The sequence below is a fragment of the Phoxinus phoxinus genome (genome assembly GCF_949152265.1).
Source record: "Phoxinus phoxinus genome assembly, chromosome: 1".
Classification (NCBI taxonomy): domain Eukaryota; kingdom Metazoa; phylum Chordata; class Actinopteri; order Cypriniformes; family Leuciscidae; genus Phoxinus; species Phoxinus phoxinus.
Genome location: NC_136876.1, coordinates 9,200,938 through 9,226,448, shown reverse-complemented (window position 1 = coordinate 9,226,448; position 25,511 = coordinate 9,200,938). Strand labels below are relative to the sequence as shown.

Sequence of the window (25,511 nt, the reverse complement as noted above, 5' to 3'; positions counted from 1 at the left end):
GACATGAGCTATATATCTCTGTAATCATTTAAGTGTGTAGTTTTAAATTATCTAATTCAAAACTAAAAGAAATATTCTCTGTTTATGTAATCTATATATAAAGAGCGAGAGATCAGCCGTGCTCATTATCGTTCTGGCAGCTCATTACTCTGCTAATGTGACACGCCCATCGAGAGCGCGCGCTATTCAAACGCAGATGATCTGAAGCAACACATGATGCAAACCAGTCAACGCCCACAACAGCTGGACAACACACTCGCTGTGAGGAATAATAATATCGTGATAATCCTGGAAATGTCACCTCAAACGTGCTGGAGTAGCCGAACAACGGATCCAGCTGCAGATCATCAGTAAGTGCTTTGTTCTAATCGCGATATGAACTGGTGTCTGTAAATCGCAAAATACTGTTTAAATTTGAATCGCGTTTCTGTGTTTGAATGAATGCACGGCGCATATATGTTGTTTACATTAATCTACAGCTCGCGCTTGTCTGTGTGTGAATGAAACAATCTATATTGCCTACTGAGATGAGTAAAAATCGACTGAATACGTTGAAATAAAATGTCTTTGTATAAGCAACATATTAAACTGCAAATTAACATTTATGCCCTAGGCTATATATATATATTAGCCTATAAAAGACGATAGCCTATGTTGCAGACGAAATATGAAAGACAACATTTCGTTTTGGATAGATTATAAAGTTTTACTGCCACATCAAAACCTAATTTACAAGGTGCAAACAAAATCTTAAATGATCGATATAAGCCTTAAATTATTTTTGTGTTTTATTAGTGACAAATTTGGGGAGAGGATAGCCTACATCCAAAACTTTCTGAAAATACGAATGAGAATTAACTGCACAATTACTAGAAATGTTTACCTTGGATATTATACAATTTGCAAGCATACACAGTTTGTGCAAAAATACACTTTTTTCAAGATGTTTCCAACTCTGAACCAATTCTGTAGTTATATATATGTATCTATGTATGTATGTGTGTGTGTGTGTGTGTGTGTGTGTGTATATATGTGTGTGTGTATGTATATATATATATATATGTGTGTGTGTGTGTGTATATGTGTGTGTGTTTATATGTGTGTGTGTATGTATGTGTATGTGTGTGTATATGTGTGTGTGTGTTGTCTTTGCATCTTGTGGCTCAGTGACACCTATGAATTGCTCATTAGTATGCAGCATTAGCAGGTCTTTGTCTCCAGGTGTGAATGAGGACATTATTCATGACCTTGTTGGATCATTCACGCCCACCTGCATATTGCCTTTCCAAACAAAAAAGTGTCTTACAAAATTTAAATCAATCTATTGTTTAATGTGAACGATTAGCCCGGATGATTTTCAGATCATTTTAAAGTAAACACTTTAGCCGACAAGATCCATTAGTCAAAAGTATTGTGGGAATATGTGAAGTTGGTCGTTTGTGGTCTTATATCAGACAATTTAAGTTTGAGTTTTTTGAATAACCACTCATAAATAATATTCTCTCAAAAATGCAAACATGTACATACATGTTGCTCACATATTATGATAGCCATGTTCGTGCTAAATAGAGTGTAATTACACCTTTGCCATTAATATGTTTATAAGCAACTGAAAAAAATACAAATATCAGGTCATGTCAAAACATCTCAAGGACCCCAAAAACACCTTAGACTCCAGAGGGTTAATAATGAATGTGTACATATTGAGAATTAATATAATACAATTTGTAGCCTTCGGTAATTTAAAAAAAGCTCAAACGTCTTGAAATGTACATATCAGAGAAATAAAAAAATGTAACCCCTGATTATAAAGCCCTGTATTAGGCATAAGATCAGTAATGAATGTGTAGCCTGTATTCTGAATGAATGTAATAAAGTTATTTACTGTACCTAGCTTTCCTAGTCACTTTCAGTAAATGAATGCATAGAAAATTATGAAATTAAATGAAAATGATTCATAGGCTAAAAATCAACCTATCAGTTGACCCATATGTTTACTTTCTTCACTGACAGACAAAAATGAAAAGCCTATCAGTCGAAGCTCAGCTTTAGGAGGGGAAGAGCCAGGGCAAGATAAAAACAAAGAGAAAAAAGAGTGTGATAATGATAAGGAGAGAAAACCACTGACATGGTTTTAAAGCTGTTGTTATCCTTTTTTTTTGGCCTTCAAAACGTCTTAAAATGCACATATGTAGATATGTGGAAATCAAAATTTTCGTGGGGGAAACCCCCCAACCCCCCTAGCTAGCCTACTAACATTCAGGATCTCAATGATTTTAAAACCCTAAATGAAACTAGTGAGACCCTAAACTAAAGTGTTTTTTTTTTTTAAATCATACCCTTATTGGGGGCTGAGCCCCCCTAAAATTAAAATCCTATAGAATCGCCCCTGTCTATAGCATAATTAATTGTCAGAACGTTGTCTCTCAGTTGTTGAATGTCGCGCAGACATTGCCACAACGTAAATGTGTTTGCTGCTATTGGGCCGGCCAAATTTTAAAACCCAGTGTGGTCCTTGAGCCAAAAAGTTACCCAGAGTACTCCCCCCGGTTGTGGTAAGAGTAGATGGAACTAGAAGTGAGGAGATGGGGTGGAAGAGGGATGCTGATAAACTGTCCATGAACAGAGGTAGGTCTGCTGTGTATTTATACCTTGTCATTGAGTTGATTACTGTGTAGCGATAATGACATCCGGTCAGCTGCTTTTCGATCAGTGAATCCCGATCAACAAACACAGGCTCTGTTGTCCCAGGACTACCATTTGCGTAAATCATTGATCTGAGAACACAGAATGCTTTTTGTTTACTCAGGAAGAGATCTGTTTAACTGTTCTGCTGACCAGCCCTTCGAACAAGCCACCATTGTTTAACAGATGTTCACAAGAGTCCACTGGTTGTTACACTCATCAAGTCTAGGCCACGCACAGACATACAGATATCAGCCCCCCCTTCCCCCTTTGTACTTTGTATCCCTATAATCTTAATATGACGTGTTTAATATCTCTGTAATTCTCTAAATCTAACGGAGTCGAATTCCGATAGCAGAATGCAGTAATGTATTACACATTTCATATTTCTGGAGCTGAAAGGTTTGTCAAACACTTTTGTAACTCAAGCCAGAAGGATGTTCCAGGCAAACAAAGGAATCTTCCCGCTTGCAAATCTCGGCAGATGATTTGCCCTTCCCGAAAAACGGGGCGGAGACAGGATTCCCTCAAAAGACGGAACTTCCCTGTCTGCGTTCTCTCTTCTGCCTTCATCCCGGCTTCGTCATGATGTGATCGGTCTCCGTTCCTGACTCCTTTGGAGTTCTCCGTCTTCTTTTATTTTCTTTATCTTAGTCTTTTGTTTTCATTTTCAAATTCTCCTTTGTTCGCTTTCACCTAAGAGTGAAAGAACTTAGCCTGAGTTATTCCTTCGGTAACATATCACTTCCAAAAGAGGCCTTCAAATCTCCCGCGACCAGAGCGCTCCAGAAACACGAGAGAGCACGTGAACGAGAACGCGCGCCCCTGGTCTCAGACACACACACAAACGAACTTTGCAAGTATAACTCCCACGAGTTCTAATGTTTTAAGGTTTGATTCATTGTTGGCCAGGCCCGGGGTGGGTAATCGGGAGAATCGGGAGAATTCCCGGTGGGCCGCTTCACTTTTGGGCCGGTCGAGGATTTTCTTTTTTTCTTTTTTTTTTTTTTAACATTTGTCACCTTAGTTACATTAGGCTACACACGTTCCGCACTCGGACACCGCAGCGCGCAGCCTCTGCATGGGTTGTACCATGTGAGGCAGTTCTCCCCTCCCTTCCCATAGAGTTGGTTGGGTCCATAGCACGTCTTTTCCAAAACGTTTCCTCAGGTACCGAATCCCGATACCTGGGCCGGCGCTACCGTAACGGTACGCGTCAGGGAGGATGGGTGGGAGGAAGAGGCCAGGAGGGGCTGAAAAAGCCAGGTTGAACAAAAGAAAGGCATTGGAGGAGGATGCTGCCAAATGTGCCAAACTTACAGATTTATTTTCAAGAGGACAAACAGCAGGTAAAGAGAGATAGGCCTAGTAATGATTAGCAATAGCAACGTAATTATTCGGCTAATACCGTTGTATCGTTGTCAATATATTCACAAGCAAAATATAAAATTTTATTAAAATATTTGCCTTTTTGTATCACTAAATACATGTCATGGCAATTCATAGACTTTGCAAATATTATGCAATGTAATATTGATAACAAAACTCAAGCTTGATCTATGTATGCAGTAAAATGACCTCTTAATTATTTTCGTATCTTCTGAGCAACTGTAAACATTAGTTCAATATGCCTCTTTGTGGAAGAGTGGGATACATTTCAAATGCTTTCACTGTAAAAAAAAATTACATCCCCAAGTCAAAATTTTCTAGTGACTGATATCTACATTTTTCAATTAGTCTGACATATTATTTCTCATTGAGCCAATTTTAACAGATTATTGCAACAATTAATTCAATTTATTTTACAGAATTTCACTTGGGCCAATTTAAAAAATTTAGATAATTCAGTCACTAGAATATTTTGACTTGGGGAGGCCTGGGGCATTTTCCTGAAAATACTCTGAGCCTGGGCTGTACCTGCCCTTGAGCAACCACTTCACTGCTCCGCACAACATGCTCAACTACTAGTCTTTGGACCTCGGGCGGGTTGAGAAATTTCGACGACGTGCGAAGGGTCGGTTCAATCAAATTGATAGGAGTAGGTTGGGACGGTACGTCATTTACCTGACTCGGTGAATTACGAATTGGGTCGAAGTTCCCATCAGGAGATGCCCAATATGGTTTCTCACAAGTGTTTTCACCAGTACTACCAGAAACAGCAGGCTCTGGTGGGAGGTCAGCACTCATTTGCGACAGCATTTCACTCAGTATAGACTCAAAGTTGTTTCCGCTCAGTTCCGCTATTTCTTTTAATCTGTCCAGATAGGATTTTGTTATGCTACTACCCAGTTGCTGTGTAAACACACTGGCTAACGGTCTCACATGGCACTTAACACCGGGTTCGCTTGACAGCTGATGAGTATACGGCAATTTTGGCCCAAGTGATTGCAACGCTTGATTACTGTTGTACTCAACGATCACGTTTTGGTAGAACTCGGATTCTTTGTCGTCGATGCGCACAGTTTTGGCAAATGACCCGTGTCGTTTCAGAGCATCAAACAATTCGTCATCGCTCTCAGTGTCGGTTAAACCACTGACTATTACGGAGTTTGGGATAATAATCCCTTCAGCTTCAATAATCTCCATTATCGTCGCTTGCTTAAAAACATTTTTTTTGACAGTGTTCTTTCTTTCTTTCTTTCTTTCTTTCTTTCTTTCTTTCTTTCTTTCTTTCTTTCGTTAGTTAGTTAGTTAGTTAGTTAGTTAACTTATCAACCTATTCTTGTGGAATAGTGGAATATTTTTGGTTAACTTCTTGTGAATTATTATTTAACCTTTACATTATTTGTTGACCCATGGTATTAATAAAAACTACACAATAGTAAGAGCTGAACTGTTGCTTCATTTATCCAATTTGGAAAAAAAATGCTAATTTGGAATTCCACCATGGAAAAAGTGGGCCGGTCTTGGGCCTGAAACTCCCGGGCTGAAAAGTGGCCTCACTCCGGCCCTGTTGTTGGCTCTCAAAAAGGTCTATGATTTTGCTATTCTATGATCATTCGTGATCTATTCTCTCTCTCACACTCGAACCTCCTGCTCTAAGTCGCTCTCATCCTCAGAGCACACACACACTCTCTCTCTGTCTCTCTCTCTCTCTCTCTCTCTCTCTCTCTCTCTCTCATTCTCTCTCATTCTCTCTCCCTTTCTCCTTCTCTCATCTGTTATCTGTTTTGTCTTGTATTGTTTAACTGTAAGTTATGTACATAGACATATAATCAGTGCATATTGTGTAGTCCGCATATTCTGTAGTTTTGCATTTATTAAAACCATTATATGACTGTTTCTGTTTGAAGATTCATAAATACAAAGTCAATGAGATCAGATCCAATACCAGCTCTTATTATTTACTACATTGAGTAGTTTAATTTTATAAACACAGGAAAATTAATGTTCACGGCTATGATATATGAATGAGGAATTATAAGACGTTGTGATTGATTATTCATATATTCATATAATCTATCCATTTTCAATTTCGATAATTTAATGTAACTGTAATATGCAATATATTAATCATATTCATGATTAGTTATTAAAATTCCCTATAGATCATTTGAGCTAATTCATATGGACCCAGAGTCCGAGTCATTTACATTACAACTGATTGATCTCCACTTGTGTTAATTGGGTTAATTATCTGAACCTGTTCCTCCCGAACTTTGTTACATAAAACATCATTTATATATAAATCAACGTCAAATAGGACTAACAGCTGCAAACATACACGAGAATCATGGCTGTTAGGAAACTAATTAGTTTCTCCACTCTCCACGGATCTTCATCAGGTGACTTAAAAGAGAAACTCTTCACTGATCACACGTGTGCAGCTTCTCTCTGCTGTGGATCCTCTCATGTCTTTTCAGATTTGCTGAACAACTGAATCTCTTGTCACAGTGTGAACACTTGTAAGGTTTCTCTCCACTGTGGATCCTCTCATGTGTTTTCAGAGTTGAAGAATGACTGAATCTCTTGTCACAGTGTGAACACTTGTAAGGTTTTTCTCCAGTGTGGATCCTCTGGTGCAGTTTTAAACATGTTGCTGAAATAAAAGTCTTCTCACACTCAAAGCACATGTACTCTCTCACACCAGTGTGTATTTTCTGATGTGTATATAAACTTTGCAGCTGTGAAAAACTCTTTCCACACACAGAACATGAATATGGCTTCTCCTTCGTATGAACTCTCAGGTGTTTCTTCAGGTTTGATGCACTTAGAAATGTTTTGCTGCATTGATCACACATGAACGGCTTCACTCCGGTGTGGATCCTCATGTGAACATTAAGACTATCTTTGTATGGGAAAGTCTTTTCACATTGATCACATGTGAACGGCCTCTCTCCAGTATGAACTCTCATGTGACACTCAAGACTTTGTTTGTATGTGAAACTCTTCCCACATTGATCACATGGGAACGGCCTCTCTCCAGTATGAACTCTCATGTGACACTCAAGACTTTGTTTGTATGTGAAACTCTTCCCACATTGATCACATGGGAACGGTTTCTCTCCGGTGTGGATCCTCATGTGAACATTAAGACTATCTTTGTATGGGAAAGTCTTTTCACATTGATCACATGTGAACGGCCTCTCTCCAGTATGAACTCTCATGTGACACTCAAGACTTTGTTTGTATGTGAAACTCTTCCCACATTGATCACATGGGAACGGTTTCTCTCCGGTGTGGATCCTCGTGTGACTCTTAAAGTGTGTTAAATTACTGAAACTATTCCCACATTGATGGCATGTGAATGGATTTTCTCCGGTGTGGATCCTCATGTGAACATTAAGGGATGATAATTGACTGAAACTCTTCCAGCACTGATCACATGTGAACGGCTTCTCTCCAGTGTGAACTCTCATGTGAATCTCAAGATTATGTTTGCATGTGAAACTCTTTCCACACTGAGTGCAGGTTGTAGATTTCTTGGCTCTTCTTTTCTTTAAAAAATTATTTTTAGTCTTTGAGCGACTCAAAGCTTTTTCTCCAAGTTCGACACGATGTTTCTCCTCCACTTCAGTCAGTTCTTCACTCTCCTCCTTTACTTCCATTAGGTCTGAATTGAAAGAAAAAAGTTCATTTAAAAAATTTCTAAATAATCAAAATAATTCAAAGACAGAAATATGGACTGAATTAGGACTGAATATGGACTAGATAAAAAGATGTAACAGAAAACTGCTATAAAATATTGCAATAATTTATGTATTTTTTATAAATAATTATACGTCCCTGAATCCATGAATGATGTACACTGATCTTCCAGGGCCAGTTGTTCAAAACATTTAACCTGGATCAAAATGATCCGCATTTGGAAATCCCATTTCTTCCTATCCAGGATCAGGTAATCCGTTTTACTTTTATGCCGGTTTTTCAAAGCAACATTGGACTGGATCACCCTGATCCAGATACACAGTTTTCAAGATTACCAAATCCGGATTACCAGTGCTCTAAATGGGACAACATATCACACTGTGGGCTATGTAAAGAACAGGTAGAAGAGCCAACATAGGGTCACTGTAAGTGTTTCTTATTTTGAGCCAAAACACAAAAATAACATAAACATCCACTTCCATTCATAATTTAACTTTAATCAAATTATATTAAATATGAATTATATTAAATAATAACTTTTATGACCCCTCATCTGAACCACAACAAATCAAAAACAAATATACATTAACAAATACATAGTGGATATTTTGAAAACGTCTTAAAAAAATAAAATTGCTAAATATCCAATTGTTAACGAAATAAAGAATGTTCAGGGTTTTTCTTCATCCGAGGAGGAGAGACCAGCATTTCCAAGCCCTGCTTTTTGGAGGCGGATCTGAAGTTTCGCTTTGGTTTGCTGAAGTTTGGTCATGTAACGGTCACCAGCTGGAGTGCCCTTGAGAGCCACCTGAGGGCACTCCACATCAAGACTATTATCATTCACTCACAGACTACATCTCCCATCATTCTCTGCCCGGACTCATCATCACTTGTCACTGATCACACTCACCTGTACCTCATTCACTGATTGCATTTCACCTGTGTCTCATCCTGTTAGTCTGTCTATTTATACCTTGTTCATTCATTCACTCACCGCGAAGTCTTGTTTTAGTGTCACACTGCATTTCTGAGCATTCTCCTGGTTTTCTTGTCTTTTGGTTTTTGGATATCTTGCCCTGTTCCCTGGATTACTCTCTTGCCTCTGGTCCCTGGATTACTCTCTTGCCTCTGGTCCCTGCCTGTTTTGTTTGTTTGTTTGTATGGACTGCCTTCCTGTGTTTGATCCTGCCTGTTCTTTGGATTTCCCCTTAATAAAGCTGCGTTTGGATTCTCCACCTTCGTGTCTCGGAGCAGTTCATGACAGAAGACTTCGCCACAAGATGGATCCAGCAGTTGTTAGCAACCAGGCCCTGAGGAAGTTCCTTTCTTCGGTGTTCCAAGATGGCCAGCCTATTGAGAGGTATGCGAGGGACTTTTTGTCTTGCTGTCATCTGGGAACGTTAAATGACACCCAGCTCATGGACCTGTTTTTGAGCGGGCTGGATGATGACGTTGCTCAATTTATGCCGGAGGACTATACCAGCTGGACCCTAGAAGGGTATGTCGACCTGGCCCTCTCCTTGAGCGGTACGGCATTTATTGTGGGCTTGGCTGATGAAACACCCTGCAAGCTCACAGTACTCCCAGAGCCCTCACCGCCGTGGCCGCCCGAAGGTCCTACTGCTCCGCCCTGGTCGCCTGCACAGCCGACTCCGCCCTGGTCGCCTGCACAGCCGACTCCGCCCTGGTTGCCTGCACAGCCTGCTCCAGGCCCTCTTCCGCTCCACGGTTCTGGCCCTCCATCCCGCCCCCGGGTCCGCCTCCGCTCCACCTCCCTCCTGGACAGTTTTTGGAGCGTCTGGAATCCGCTCCTTAAAGGGGGGGCTATGTAACGGTCACCAGCTGGAGTGCCCTTGAGAGCCACCTGAGGGCACTCCACATCAAGACTATTATCATTCACTCACAGACTACATCTCCCATCATTCTCTGCCCGGACTCATCATCACTTGTCACTGATCACACTCACCTGTACCTCATTCACTGATTGCATTTCACCTGTGTCTCATCCTGTTAGTCTGTCTATTTATACCTTGTTCATTCATTCACTCACCGCGAAGTCTTGTTTTAGTGTCACACTGCATTTCTGAGCATTCTCCTGGTTTTCTTGTCTTTTGGTTTTTGGATATCTTGCGCTGTTCCCTGGATTACTCTCTTGCCTCTGGTCCCTGGATTACTCTCTTGCCTCTGGTCCCTGGATTACTCTCTTGCCTCTGGTCCCTGCCTGTTTTGTTTGTTTGTTTGTATGGACTGCCTTCCTGTGTTTGACCCTGCCTGTTCTTTGGATTTCCCCTTAAATAAAGCTGCGTTTGGATTCTGCACCTTCGTGTCTCGGAGCAGTTCATGACAGGTCAGCTTGATTTGTTCCTCTGCCAGGAGTATCTGCGCTTCTGCTCTTTCAGTTTCTCGTTTAAGAAGTGATTTATAGGAATCATCATTTTTATTCGGCAAAGGACGCTTCAAGCCTCTTTTCTGAGCTCCTGTGACTGCTGGCTCTATCAGTGAGGATCCAGGTTGTTCTTCAATAATAGGGCTGAGATCCAGAATGAATGTTTCCTCTGCATTAGGAGGAACTGGCTCAATTTCCTCTACAATTGTAGGCTCACCATCCCCTACAACACCTTGAATCCCATGCAGAGCTTTAGAGTTCTCACCTCCAATAATGTCCAGAACCAAATCTGTGTATTCACCTTTCTTAAAGGGTTTGTTGCCTGTTTGGGTGTTTTTTGCCTCAGCAAGGTCCTTCGTTGCTCTGGCCCTCAGATTCTTCCATCTAAATTTCACTTGCTCCAAGGTCCTCTTCTGGCCAGACCCCATTGCATTTACATTCTGGGTGATTTCAACCCAAATGTCTTTCTTCCTTTTGTTAGTCACCATTCCACCTGCAACAGAGCTTCCTACTATTGAGGCATAATGGCACTTAACACCCTCCAGCAGTGCATGGTTTCTGCAACAGTGAAATTAGGTCCTTTTGAGTCCATGGTTTCACCGCTTCTGTTGTAGTGAACATAGTATTTATAGGCCTTGGGCATGATTGATTTAATTGAACACAAGCCACAGCACGTCAGCCAATTGGTGTGTGGGTATTTGACAGCCATCTTATATTCAGCCTTTCTCAGAGGACTTAGAGAGAGGCACTGACATGGCAGGTATTGTCCATCGCTACCACCGTGTTGGTGGAAGAGGAGACCGTCAAAGGGTGTATGTTGAGCGTGCACAACCACTGGAGCAATACACCACTGAAGAACCGTATACTCGCTTTCACTTTGGGAATGCTGATATTAAGTACATTGCAAACCCGAAGGAGTCACAGTCTGTCTGTGGAAGAACAGGTCCTCATTGCTCTGCGCTTCTATGCATCTGGGACTTTCTACCAAGTTGTTGGTGACAATATAGGAGTGGACAAATCAACTGTGAGTGATGTAGTGAAAGCTGTGTCAATTGCATTGGCCAACCTGGTCAATCAGTTTGTTTCACTTCCAAAGGATGTCCAGATTGCCCAGACCAAGCACAAGTTTTTTTTTCTTTTGGGGAATATGCCCAATACTATTGGGGTTATTGACTGCACTCATGTGCATATCCAAGCACCTCATGAGAGGGATTGGGAGTACATCAACCGAAAGGGGAGGCGCAGCATCAACATCCAACTTGTGGGCAATGACCTCATCATCACAAACTGTGTCGTGAAGTGGCCTGGGTCTGTTCATGATGCACGCATGCTGAGAGAGAGTGCTTTATACAGAGATCTCCAAACCAACCGACCGGATGGCATAATATTAGGAGACAGTGCCTATCCACTCCTACCATGGCTGATGACTCCTTTTCTTGCAGCAACCACACCTGCGCAGGCACGCTTCAACACTGCTCATTGCAAAACAAGATGTGCAATTGAGCGTTTAAAAGGAGTTCTGAAGAGACGCTTTGCATGCCTTAACTACTTGCGAGTGGAACCCCAGGGAGCATGCAACATAATACTTGCGTGTATCATCCTGCACAACATCGCTACCAGGCGCAATGTCCCTCTCTGTGATGATGTTTATGATGCACCTGAGCCTGTTGAAGAACCAGACCAACCTCTGGCGGTCTGTCAGAATCAGGGACTGACTGGACGGTATAGTAAGGGATGCAATTGTTAGACATTATTTTTGACAGGCTCATCTCTGATGATTGTTTCTTTGAAATTAATATACGGTGATGAATGACCGAAAAGTGAATATATATATTTTTTTTTTTGGAATCTGTTTGGGGGATTATTTCATGGGGACAAGATAATTTTTATTTTATTTTTACTTTACTATACTGAATAGCTTAATTGTTAGCCTATGTCTACTTCATCACTGCTACAACGGTTATACAAGTCAAGTGCAAAATATAAATAAAAGTATATACACTAAATGATACAAATGTATTATTTGACCAATTTTAAAGTTTTACTACATTTTCTTCCTGAAATCCACCTTGAAATCCTACCCCCTGTTGGGATCAGGATCAGTGGGCAGAGGGCTCGCAGGGATTTCACAAAGTGAGACGCTGAACAGACGTTAGCAGAGATTGTCCAAATTGTCCAGGGAGTGTCGGAGACTTCAGAAAATGAACATCCATGCAACTGATGCTTAACTCAAACGTTCAACACTGTTCCATTAGTTTTTGTGTCCCAAGAAAGCACATCCAGAAGCCAACAGCAGATTGATCCCGATTATATCCAGATTTCGTATACCGAGAAAAGCATCCAGATTCTCCGTTCAGCAGTGTCGCCCAGAAGTAAACAACATGATGGTGAGCATGAGGCGTAACAAACAGAGAAAGTCAATATTCCGTTCCAGCAGAATCGCACAGAGGCAAGCAACACGGTGTTAAAAGTGGAAGCGTAACAAACAAAGATTTACAAAACAAAACAAAACAACGATTTGCGATGAGAAGCGGCAGCCAGTTCGCGCACAGCGTACTCTCACCTAAGACGGAAGTGACACAGTAGTGTGTACCATAGCCAAGATGTTAGGTCTGGCAACTCACCATTGGGATGGCTCAATCCGAGCGGGGTGATAAACGATTGTCTTTCAAATTCCCTCTGCACGCAATAGGATAGCGCTAAAACCAACCAGAGCAACGAAGAAGGTGACGTAGTCAGAGCGGCAAAGATCCGGTCCGTCAAAACTCCGAACACTTCTTCCTTTTTTAAGAATGACTTAAATGCCGTTCTTTACTATTTTCTCAAAGAAAAACTTAACTCCAAGTCATCCAGAGTCGCGGCCAAAGCCGATTCAAAAGGCCGCTGTTCGCCAGCAGCAGCAGCCATTCTTTGTTTTCAAGTGGCAGGGAACCATCGCAACTACTATATACACGATGTGATTGGCCTGACCCAATTTAGGTTTTCCAGCTCGAAAGTCAACGGAGAGTTGCTAGACTACCCTGGCTGCAAAATAAAATGTGCTGCCGCTAGGGTGCGTCTAGATTTCTAGGCTATAACTAATAAGGAATTACTGAAGAATTAATTGGTAATTCGGATCAATGGATCCGGCGGACTGCGGTAAACCTCGGGATAAACAGAGAGAATAATATTAGCGTAGATGCCATTCTTCTTATGATGTAACGAGTACATCAGGATTTAAGGGAAGTGTTCCCAGTTCCGGCTGACCTAATCTATGCAGCCTAACATTGAGTTATATAAGTCTATAATGCATTATGTGATTGCTAGGTCAAAGAGATGTGTCTTTAATCTAGCTTTGAACTGACAGAGTGTGTCTGCTTCCCGGACAATGGTAGGAAGACTGTTCCAAAGTTTTGATAGGAGCAAATCATTTGTGACTTTAACGAGAGCTGTCTCGGTACAATGGTATGGTCTAAATCCAGACTGAAAATCCTCGCAAATATCATTTCTCTCTAGAAACACCGTTGTGAGGATATCTGTCTTTTCTAGTATCTTTGACAGAAAAGGTAGATTCGAGATCGGCCTGTAATTGACTAATTCTGTAGGATCAAGTTGTGTTTTTGTAACAAGCGGTTTAATCATAGCTAGCTTAAAAGTTTTTTGTATGTATCCTAATGACAAAGATGAATTAATGATATTAAGAAGAGGATCTATGACATCTGGAAGCATCTCAGCTTAGTCGGTATAGGGTCTAACATACAAGTTGTCGATTTAGATGATTTAACGAGTTAAGAAAACAGTCTCCTCGGGCCGACCCTTGTGTTACTCTCTGTGTGGTGTTTCTGATGTTTACAAACTGAATGGAGGAGATGATAGACCATGAATGATTTTGTATAACAGACAGAGGTTTGAATACTTAATGACATTTTCCCAACTTAAAAGCTTATGCTTTTATAAAATGGCACAATGATGATATCTTATTGTTTTTTTATCCACAATTTTGATTGTCTGTTTATAAAGTGACTGTTTATTTTAGTGTTGTTTTATTTGCCTGTGACCAGGTTGTAAGAGAGTAAGTGATGTGAGACAGAACCAAACTGTACATGAACATTTTAGCTGCCTGAAGTGACAAGTTTGAGCGATTCGATAGATATGATTCTATCCATTTTATTGCATCTGAGGAGAAATTAAATTTGCTTAGTTTGATTAATAATATTTTATGGTTTACAGTGTCAAAAGCTTTTTTTAGATCGAGAAACACAGCTCCAACCACGCCACCTTTATCCAGTAAATGTTTGATATTTTCTATGAAAAAACAATTAGCAGTTTCCGTGGAGTGTTGAGTTCTGAAACCAAATTGCATTGAATGAAGAGAAAATTTAGTAGTATTCAAATGTGTTATTATTTGCTGGGAAATTAGTTTCTTTGCGACTTTTGACATTGTAGGTATGATGCTGATAGGTCTGTAGTTGTCCACTGACAATGGATCTCCATTTTTGAGAATTGGAACAACAGCGGCTGACTTCCACACACTTGGAAATACTGCCTCAATGAAGGAGAGATTGACAATTTTAGTTACTGGTGTTAATAATGTGGAACTGAGTTCTTTCAGCATGTACATATCTATGCCGAATATGTCCCTAGTTCTGGAAGCTTTAAGTGTTTTTTATCGTCTGTAAGACTTCCGATTCTGTGACTGTGCCTAGGTTGAAAATGGGCTCAGAGTTATTTATCGGATAAATATTTAGATTGTTAGCTGGTAAGCTTTGGGCAATAGTAGATACAGATTCAATAAAAAAATTATTGAAGGCATCTGCAACTTTGTTTGTGTTATTCGTAATTTGTCCATTTATCTTAATTTCTAAAAGTTGTTTCCTTTTTGTGTCCTGTCCTACAAGTTTTTTTCAGTTGGTTCCAAATTTTTTTAGAATCCCCTTTTGCATTTTCTATTATAGTCAAAAAAAAATCTGCTTTGGCCTTGCGTATAGCTTTAACAGTCTTATTCCTCAATGTTGTAAATAGATTTCTAGCACTAGCTGACTAAGTTTTAATTGAAATTTTTAATGCACGATCCCTCTCTTTCATTAGTTTGAGTATGTCCGAGTTCATCCAGGGAAGTATGTTTTTATTGTGTTTGTGTTTAACTTTACAGCTAAAATCTTTAATTGTTTTCTCAATTGTTACCACAAAAGATTCACAGTCCATTTCACAATTTGTTCCCAACAATATGTGATCCCAGTCAATCTGCTGGATTGAGTCTGACAAACTCACGCTCTCTGACAGAATAATAAAATCTCTTTTTTGAGAGCTTTCTGGCCACAAGGATCAAATTGTGATCAGAAAGACCAGCTAACATATTGTATGATTTAAATATTCTCTCTATAACACGGAGTCGGCTTTGCAGCCTTGGCTAAATGTAATTTACACGAGACTAGATAATGATCTGAGATGTCATCGCTCTGCTGCAGTATTTCAACAGCATCAACATCTATTCCATGTGATAGTATTAGATCTAGAGTATGATTACGACAATGAGTCGGTCCTGACACGTGTTGTCTAACTCCAATTGAGTTAATAATGTCTTTAAATGCCAATCCCAATGCATCTTTTTCATTATCTATGTGTATATTAAAATCACCAACAATTAGTACTTTATCTGCAGCCAATACTAATTCTGATAGAAAGTCCGCAAATTCTTTGATGAAGTCTCTATGGTGGCCTAGTGGCCTGTATACAGTAGCCAGCACAAATCTTAAACGTGATTTATCATTTACACTAGATATTGTTACATTAAGAATTTTAGTAATTCTGAAAATATTACTATAAATTACAGCAACACCTCCTCCTTTGCGTTTCAGAGGAGGTTCATGTTTATAACCGTAATCTTGTGGTGGACTCATTTAAAGTAATGTAATCGTTTAGTTTTAGCCAGGTTTCTGTCAAACATAAATCAAGTACTTGAGTTAAAGTACAGATACCCCAGTAAAATATTACTCCAGTAAAATTATAATTAGGCCTATTCATTTTCAAAATTACATTAGTAAAAGTACATTTTTAAAGTGCTTTAAAGTAAAAAGTATATTATTATACTTAGTTCTTATACATTATTTCATTCAATTTCAGCAATTTCCGGCAATATTGCGATAGCCTACATTTTACAGTGATTTGGTGTTTCAAGAGCGCATTTGCATCCTCTTCTGGAGAGTTCTCAGCGCCACCGATTTGGTGCATTTCTTCTGCGAAATACAGGTTTGTGTATGTTTTATTTAATCTATAAAATGATTACCCAAAATGTAATTAATTGTAATATTTTAATAGATGATTGTTAAATTGTATAAATTTCATGGTTTCAATTAATTAGACATGCTTTTTGATTACTAAACATTAAAATGGGAGTCCAAAAATATTAAAAAGAAAAAAAAGAATATAGAAAAATTTAAATGGAAAAACAAAATTAATTTGGAATGTGGAAAATAAAAAATAAAAATTATAGGACCCTACAACCAGCTTTAATGTGCATTACCACCACATTCTGCTCCGGCGAGGACATCACGTACCAATCTCAATCATTGGGCTGACTGAGAAATTTGCGTAATGGAAAAATGCACACACTCTCGACACCTGGTTTTGTTATAGTTTTATATAGTTATATGGTTTTATATAGTTATGTTTTTTTTTTTTTTTTTCAAATTGGTTTGGAACAGTTTGTGAATAAACAATTGAACTGATAAATTATGCCTGCCTATCTGTTTGACTGACAGGATGTTTAAAAATGAATAATAATAAAATAGCTTAGATGTAGTAAGCTACTTTTGCCATATTGCTGTAGCTTAGCTTGCTACATTTCCAGGGAGGTATAGCTTCAGTGTAGTGAAGCTGAATTGTATGTAGAGTAACTGCTAGCTTAGCTCAATACATTTTCCAAGTAGCTTGCCCAACACTGGTGAAATGTTTGTTTATGAAAATAGCCGTCCACGTGTAAACGTAGCCTCAGTCAATTCACACATCTTCATCCTTTGTCCAAATCTTCCTTCAATTCATCTACTCAGCTGCCGTGTCTGTTCCTGAGTGCTTTAAATAAACCCTTGTATACTTTATCTGTTTGTGTCGTTCTGATTTGCATTGTAGATCTGAAAATCCTGCTTCCCCCTATTATTGTTGAATCATGGAAGCTACACCAGTTACTTTTGCCAAGAAATGTATTATTTACACATGTGTCAGACAGAGAGAAACAAAGGTATATATGAATAAGGCTATATGAGAGGAGGTCTACATTCCAGATTTCTCTGTTCCCCATTTCTCTATCCTCTCACCCCATCATGCCTTTATGAGGAGGTACAGTAAGATTGAGCTTATATATATATATATATATATATATATATATATATATATATATATATATATATATATATATATATATATATCCCAGAGAGACTTAGACTTCCTTGTAAGGTAGCAAAACATGTTGCTTATGTTTAAAAAAGGTAATGTATACCTAATGCTTACACGTGGCACAGTCCACTATCCCTCTGTGTATACATCAGTGGTACATTTACGTCAGTTGACACATTCCTTTCCTTGTAAAGAACATGCCAACTGAAGTATCATCATCAGTGAACATCTCTGCTCTGTGAACATGTTACATTGCACACATACCTTCTAAGCAAAATATAGCTCATCCCAGATCTCATCAGCACACATGCACAAACATAGTCTGACTTCACAAAATACATTATGAAAATGAATAAAGAAAAATAATTAAAAAAAATAACATTAAACAGTACATTTTTAGTCTTCATACATACTGATTAGTTAACACATCTTCCTTAGTAGTTAACTGTAGTGAAGAAGTAGTTAATAAAGAATTACCTATTAGATCTTCAATAATTCCTTATTAGTTATGCAGTAAGTAAGAAACCAAAACATCTACATCTACAATGAATGAAGAATAAACACCAACCTCTTTGTTCTTCAGTGTGTTTCATTCTGCAGGGTTCTGGATCACTCGTGTTCTCACTGTCCTCTTTAATAAACTCAGTCTCTGCAGATTTCAGCTCTTCCTGATGCTTTCATGCTCGACTTCACTTGCAGCATTTATTGGAGAACTACAGTGGGAGGAGCTTCACTGACCATGTGACTGCAGTGGGAGGAGCTTCAATGATGATGAAATGCAGGGGGAGGAGCTGATCTGACAAAATCAAAATACATAAGTTACTAAGTTTGTTTTTATACGAATTGACAACATAATATAAATAATGTAGTGCACTGTAAATTCTTGCAAAAATAAATAATGGAAAGAAAAACAATTGAAAGCACCTACAAATACCTCAGTCTGTTGACACCAATGAAATGAGCTTTAAGTGGAATTTTACAGGAGATTAATTAGATAAAATTAGATAAAAATAGAAACATTTGACATAAAACAAAGAGTATTTTTTCACAGGACTCCAGACTAACATGTGAGAGCAGTAGCACTGGTGCAGATGGTGGCGCCAGCACCTGATTTGATGGCGCTGGGGGGAAATTTATCAAAGTTAATTAAATCATAAATGTACTATTGTTTTTGCATTAATAAGTGCTGTTACTAACAATAGCATATGTTTGTTTATTGGATATTTAACAGTAAAGCACTGAGCTTGAATTGATATGCAAATAAAATTAACATTTATTGACAACAAACAGTAACATGTAAAAACCTCACTTTTATAGGGAAAATGTAAATGTGTAATTTAGGCACAATTTGAAGAAAAGTTTTTGTTTCGCATGAGATTAAGTGACTTTCTACCTTGTTTGCCACAAAGTGTTAGTTGTTCTACTTTAAACTTTTAGTTTTTACAAATTATTACATTAAAACTAGTCCAAAAATTCCATATCATAATCCTTTCACAATACCAAAAAACAGCAAATGATTTACATAATATAATATTTATTGAACAACAATATTTAAATGAACAACAATAGCCATTATAATAAGAAATAAACACAAGCAAACAATTACAGGCAGCACTCTACAGGATTTAAGTGAAATATAGTGTTGTGTAAAATATGCAATTGTCTTGTTACAAGTATGCCTTTTTGTGTGTAGAACTCTGTATTGTAATCAACCACACTTGTAACCATTTAAGAAAGTGGTTTATAAAGAAAAACACCTTAATTATTATTGTGAACAGTTTATTAAGAAAGTTGTTTATAAAGAAAAAACATACCACACGTAAAGGTGCTGTATGTAACACACACAACAAATGAACTAGGAAGGTTGTGCACTTTACATAACATATTTATTTTTAGTTTACTTATAATAATTGTGTTTGTTGACTTCAAATGTTTTTTTTTCTATTAAGGTCCACGTAATTATGTCTCAACTTAACAGTACAAAATCCTAATGTGTTGTCTAAACACAAACCATTTATGTTAAGTAAAAAATTATTACTTCCAGAGGGTGGCGGTATAGTGCGATAATGTGATTGTGTTCAATCTGCTTAAATGTAAAATTTTAATTTACTTAATCCGTTTGTGTTGGATTACATGAATGATTTGTGTTGCATTAACTGAAACTGGACGGTGCTTGTTAGTTCCCAGCATGCTTTGCATATGGTTGAATTAAGAGAGAATAAATGTTTAAATTAAGTGTTATTTTATATATTTTTTGAGAAAATGAGAAACGGGGAAGACTTCATAGTGTGTAATTGTGTTTAATGGTCAATTACATTGGAATTATTAGAACAATTGAAATTACAGTGGGTTACCATTGTGGAGAATAGTGGAGCATTTGGCTGTGGACTGATTTGGTTAATATTAACTGCTTTGGTTGAAGGAGCATGCAAATATTAGCATTTAAGATGCTAACATGTGCCACTGCTAGCAAATAGTAAGCTATAGTCTATACATTTTATTATGTGTCACTAAAATAAATGAAATATTAATAAATCAATGAAATTAAAAAACTCCTGAATCATGTCAGGAAACCTTTAAACACTATTAAAATAAACTGTGCCCAACCATAGTAAATATGTTGAATGAACATTAATACATTAAGTTGACCCAACGTAAGTACATTACATTGGAATAACAGAATTGCATAATGCTGAAATAAAGCTAGTTAATCGTGTGGAAATCCTTTCCATGATTTTTTTTTTATGTTCATTCAAAGCATAAAAACCCCATAATATGTTTCCATATATTGAGGAAAAATGCTAAGTTCTGTACGGCCCGGCTAAATCGAACCATTGAGGGCATTGAGGGATCAGCGGGTGAAGGTCTTTCCTTTTACGCAACACAACAAGATTAAATGGAACATATTTTCTCATATGTATTTTCTCGTTGTTTCATCTGACTCCATAAATGAAAAGGTTTTAATGATATCCGTGCATTAAATTTGAGCGAATGTTTGACTATTCTTTTTAACTCTAATGAAAATAATGTAAAAGTCAGTTAAAATAATCAAATCAAATGCTCTGGAATAAAGAGAAGAGATGCAAACCCGGCGGCTCTCAGCATTCACAGGCTGATCTGAGATAAAGAAGGCCCCGGGCCCTGTGCTGCATCTCATTATATAGACAGAACCTCTTTCACATGGAAACGTGCTAACAATGGACATTTGCATTCAGAGGTTACACCTTCTGAGAATAGGAGACCATTTGCCTACCTTCATTTGTGTGTCAGTTATCTCTAAAATGTGTATATCTTTTAATATACACATAGATAATGAAAAAGATGCATTGGGATTGGCATTTAAAGACATCGTAAACTCAATTGGAGAAATTCAGTTCAATTCAGAAAAACTGTAATAAGATTTGCACCAGTTCAGCAAGAATTAGGAGACAGCACTCAATGGTGAATGAATGGTTTGGCTTTGCAAAAAGCAAGGTAAAAAGCAAAGCAAAACAGCTTGTCATTGAGTTATAAGCATGTCCATCGGACCCGTCCTTCCGAGTGTGTCGGCCAATCAGATATTGTCCTGGTTCTCCTGGTCTTGCATGTAATTAGCATAATGTCCGCATGATTGCGTGCGCCCAAACTTCTAAGAGTTTAGTTGACCACTTGAATAAACCAACTTTCACAGTTTAAATATGGTGCATCCTACACAAATACTTTATATAAAAAATTCTAGAAATCATTTACCCATCAAGTAGGTACCAACATACATATTTACCATAGTTGGGGTGGACGTTAATAAGAATTTAAATGTGTTAAATGTTTAACACACAGAAAAAAACTATGTGAATCAATTACAAAAATACTGGTGATCAATTCAGCTGATTGGCAGCATTTTTGAGACCATTGTTTGTTAAAAACCTCTGTTGGTTTTAGGAGGAAAGGTCTCCGGAATGTACAGCTAGAGAGAGGAGGTGTCCGGGAGGATGTGAGATGTCACTGGTTAAAGTCTGTGGTGATTTCTGGCCATGTCTTCGCAAACCTTCTTTTCCTGACAAGAATGTGGGGATTTATCCATTGGTGTCACCACAGCGTTTCTTGACCATTTGGTCTTACGTTTGGGGAACAAAGAGAAATATTTTCGTTGATCAGCGCTCTCCTTGCATCACTGGTTTAGGATTAGGCAGGTATGGGGGAAGACGTCTCCCATATAACCATGGAGGCGTTATGACTTACTAATGGTTCGGTGGGGGATCTCTCTGAACTGTGGAATGCGGTGTTGTGTTCATTAAATGGGTTTGTTAATGGATAACCCTACATGTGCGAGCTGCGTGGCAAGGTTAAATCAGACGGCAAGCGTACTATTCTGGTGATGAAAATTGTGTCATGTACCTTGCGTAAATGTAAAAACTGAAGGAGGAATAATCTGGAAGCGTCTCTGTCGTCTGTCAGATGGAGAAGGAGATCGAGTAGAAACAACAGGCGAGTGTTCAGGATGAAGATCAGTTGAATAAACTTAGCTGGATAGTAATTGTCTCTTTGTATTGCAGGGGCTGAGATCGCGATGGCTGAAGATGATCTGAAGAAGGATGAAGGGTGATGGAGGATGAAGAAGGTGAGCAGTCTCAAACGTGAGATGAACAGGTAAGGAGCCGGGTAAAGTTGACCAGTATTGAACAACAAGACCAGATGATTGTGAAGTGAGAGGACGAAGGATGATAAAGGATGAAGATGAAGGTGACTGCTTATGAACTGTGTGCTGATGAACTCTCTGTATTTTTGACAAGCACCATAGCAAATATAAAAATCTGAGAAAAAATATTTGGTCTTCTCTGTAAAGCGGGTGCCAGAAACAAAGTTGCACTATATTTCTGCTTTTCCATGAGCAGTTTTCTCTACTGTCAAGAGAGTGAATATCCATTTACTGCATTTTTTTTTTTTACATTGGTCTGAACAGACAAACCTTATGTGAAAATCAGATTGAATTTTAATTCAGATCATTCATGTTGGTGTGAACAGGAGTTAATAAATAATGAACTTCTTCCCAATAAATCGTATCACAATCTTTTAACACAAAATCTGGTTTCTCCACTGCATGGATCTTCATGCGTTTCTCCAGGTAGCGTTTGATAGAGAAACTCTTTCCGCACTGATCACACATGTGTGGCTTCTCTCCAGTGTGGATCATTTCATGTTTCTTTCAGACATAGCGACTGATTGACACAGTGTGAACACTTTTAAGGTTTTTCTCGAGTGTGGATCCTCTCATGTCTTTTCAGATGTGATGAAGAACCGAAGCTCTTGTCACAGTGTGAACACTTGTAAGGTTTTTCTCCAGTGTGAATTCTCTGGTGTAGTTTTAAATGTGCAGCTGAAATAAACGTCTTCTTACACTTAAAGCACATGTAGTCTCTTACACCAGTGTGTATTTTCTGATGTCTTTGTAAACTTTGCAGCAGTGAAAAACTCTTTCCACATTCAGAACATGAATGTGGCTTCTCCTTCGTATGAACTGTCAGGTGTTTCTTCAGGTTTGCTGACACATGAAATGTTTTGCCGCAATGATCACATGTGAACGGCTTCTCTCCGGTGTGGATCCTCATGTGATCTCTAAGATTTTGTCTGTGAGTGAATCTCTTTTCACACTGATCACACATGAACTGTTTCTCTCCAGTGTGAACTCTCATGTGAAGCTCAAGCCATGATTTTTGTGCGAAACTATTCCCACACTGATCACATGTGAACGGCTTCTCTCCAGTGTGAATTCTCATGTGAAGCTTAAGATTTTGTTTGTTTGAGAATCTCTTTTTACACTGATCACACATGAAAGCTTTTTCTCCAGTGTGGATTCTCATGTGACTCTTAAGGTGTGATGAATCCCTGAAACTCGTCCCACATGTCTTGCATGTGAACGGCTTCTCTCCGGTGTGGATCATCATGTGACTCTTAAGGTTTGATGATTCCGTGAAACTCTTCCCACATTTATCGCATGCGTACGGCTTTTCTCCAGTGTGGATTTTCATGTGTCTTTCAAGTTTATAAGAATCCATGAAGCTCTTCTCACACTGATCACATGTGAACGGTCTCTCTCCAGTGTGAACTCTCAGGTGATAATCAAGACTGTGTTTGTTTGAGAATCTCTTTTCACACTGATCACACATGAACGGCTTTTCTCCAGTGTGGATTCTCATGTGACTCTTAAGGTGTGATGAATTCGTAAAACTCTTCTCACATTTATCGCATGCGTACGGCTTCTCTCCGGTGTGGATCCTCATGTGAATCTTAAGGTGTATTTTTTGTGTGAAACACTTCTCGCACTGATCGCAGATGAACGGCTTCACTTCAGCGTGAAGTCTCATGTGAACATCAAGACCTCGTTTGTATGGAAAACTCTTCCCACACTGACCACATGTGAACGACTTCTCTCCGGTGTGTATCCTCATGTGTTCCTTAAGATGTAGTTTTAGTGTGAAACTCTTTCCACATTGATCACATTCATGCGGCTTCTCTCCGGTGTGGATTTTCATGTGAACATCAAGATTTGATTTTTGTGTGAAGCTCGTTCCACACTGATCACATGAGAACGGCTTCTCTCCAGTGTGAACTCTCATGTGAACATCAAGATGTTTGGTTGAGATACTTTTTCCACACTGAGTGCAGGTTGTAGATTTCTTGGCTCTTCTTTTCTTTAAAAATTTCTTTTTAGTCTTTGAGCGACTCAAAGGTTTTTCTCCAGGTTTGACATGATGTTCCTCCTCCACTTCACTCAGTTCTTCACTCTCCTCGCTCTCTTCCATCAGCTCTGAAATGAAAGAGAGAAAAAAAGTTTAATTTGATTTTCAGTACATCACAATAATTAAAATGGAGAAATATGAAGTGAAAGGACATAAAGGTGAGCTCGGATGTAATAGACAACTGGGTAACGCTTTAGATTACAGCCCGGAAAGTACTGCGTAATTAAGGCAAATTTACAGCGTAACTTTTGGTAATTTTAGTGTACCTATTAAGTACTTACATGTAAGTATAAGGGAACAATATCTTAAGCTCGGGGAATAAAGGGGTAACAACCAGGAGGATTAAAATAATAATTTATACTTTAAGTATTATAAAACTAAGGGGTGCTTTTTCTACAATTATGATACAACAATATTACATTTGGGTGCAACTTAGTGAGAACACACTGCATACCTTTTTGTAATAATGGTGTATCAATACATACTGTATAGTCTTTTTAAAAATTACCGGGTACATATATGCATTTATACAGTTTTTTCATAGCAAATGTGCAAATGTTTAAGTTTGGGCTTACATGTTTCAAGTAAATCTAAAACTACTGCAATGCTTTCTTTTTTATCCTGGGAAATATACTCTTGTTCCATGTAGTTACAGGGTAATGCTGCGTTCACACCAAACGCGAATATGCGTCAAAATTCGCGCCTGCCGCGTCTGGTTATTCGCGTGACCACTTTGTGTTCATTCGCGCGTCAAGAGCGGAATTGACGCGTGTAAAAAAAAAAGTTTGAAGCGAAATTTACGCGCGTCACGCGCGTCAAGAGGCGAAAGTCAGTTTCGAGACCCGCTGGCGGCCATCTTTTTACAAGATGTCTGATGAGCGATCATTTACCGAGAGAGTCACCGCACTATATTTACTCTGGAGAGCAGAACAGCGGCGTAGGGATCATCGTCGCCGTATTTGGGTCCACCAGACCCTTCGGAGGCGAACCCAGTTTGGCGAATTTCACCATTTGCTCCAGGAGCTGCGGCTGGATGACGGCCGGTTTCAGCGGTACTTCCGCCTGTCCCGCGCCCAGTTTGATGACCTGCTGTCCCGCATCGGAGCGAGGATCACCCTCCAGGACACCAACTACAGGCGCTCTATCCCAGCTGCGGAGCGCCTGTCCATCTGTCTTCGGTTAGTAAATGTATATGCTATTTTAAATACAGTATTTGCTATGCTATCAATATTTTTTTTTAAACTGTGGTACGGATACCACTGTTG

At 38.8% G+C, this 25,511-nt stretch overlaps 3 protein-coding genes and 1 pseudogene across 7 annotated transcripts in view; 2 read left to right on the top strand and 2 right to left on the bottom strand.

The window, feature by feature from the left end:
- Positions 1–25,511, top strand: part of LOC307000598 (uncharacterized protein) — a 496,331-nt gene that overhangs the window by 113,008 nt on the left and 357,812 nt on the right. The gene's annotated exons all lie outside the window — the stretch shown is intronic.
- The window catches only part of LOC307000631 (uncharacterized protein), a 426,328-nt gene that overhangs the window by 137,597 nt on the left and 263,220 nt on the right, over positions 1–25,511 (bottom strand). The gene's annotated exons all lie outside the window — the stretch shown is intronic.
- The window catches only part of LOC307000454 (uncharacterized protein), a 64,540-nt gene that overhangs the window by 21,173 nt on the left and 17,856 nt on the right, over positions 1–25,511 (bottom strand). The window contains exon 2 of one of the 4 annotated variants that reach the window (XM_079616078.1): positions 6,366–7,738. The exons of 1 other annotated variant lie outside the window; for it this stretch is intronic. In XM_079616078.1, the coding sequence (XP_079472204.1) occupies positions 6,492–7,738 (1,247 nt within the window). In that variant the 3' untranslated portion in view covers positions 6,366–6,491. Of the gene's footprint in view, positions 1–6,365; positions 7,739–22,453; positions 24,315–25,511 lie in introns of those variants that run through there. 2 more of the 4 variants (XM_079616074.1, XM_079616075.1) reach the window with 2 other exon arrangements.
- On the top strand, positions 9,539–11,906 carry LOC307002818 (putative nuclease HARBI1; annotated as a pseudogene). The gene has a single exon. The product of its transcript is annotated as a putative nuclease HARBI1 (transcript).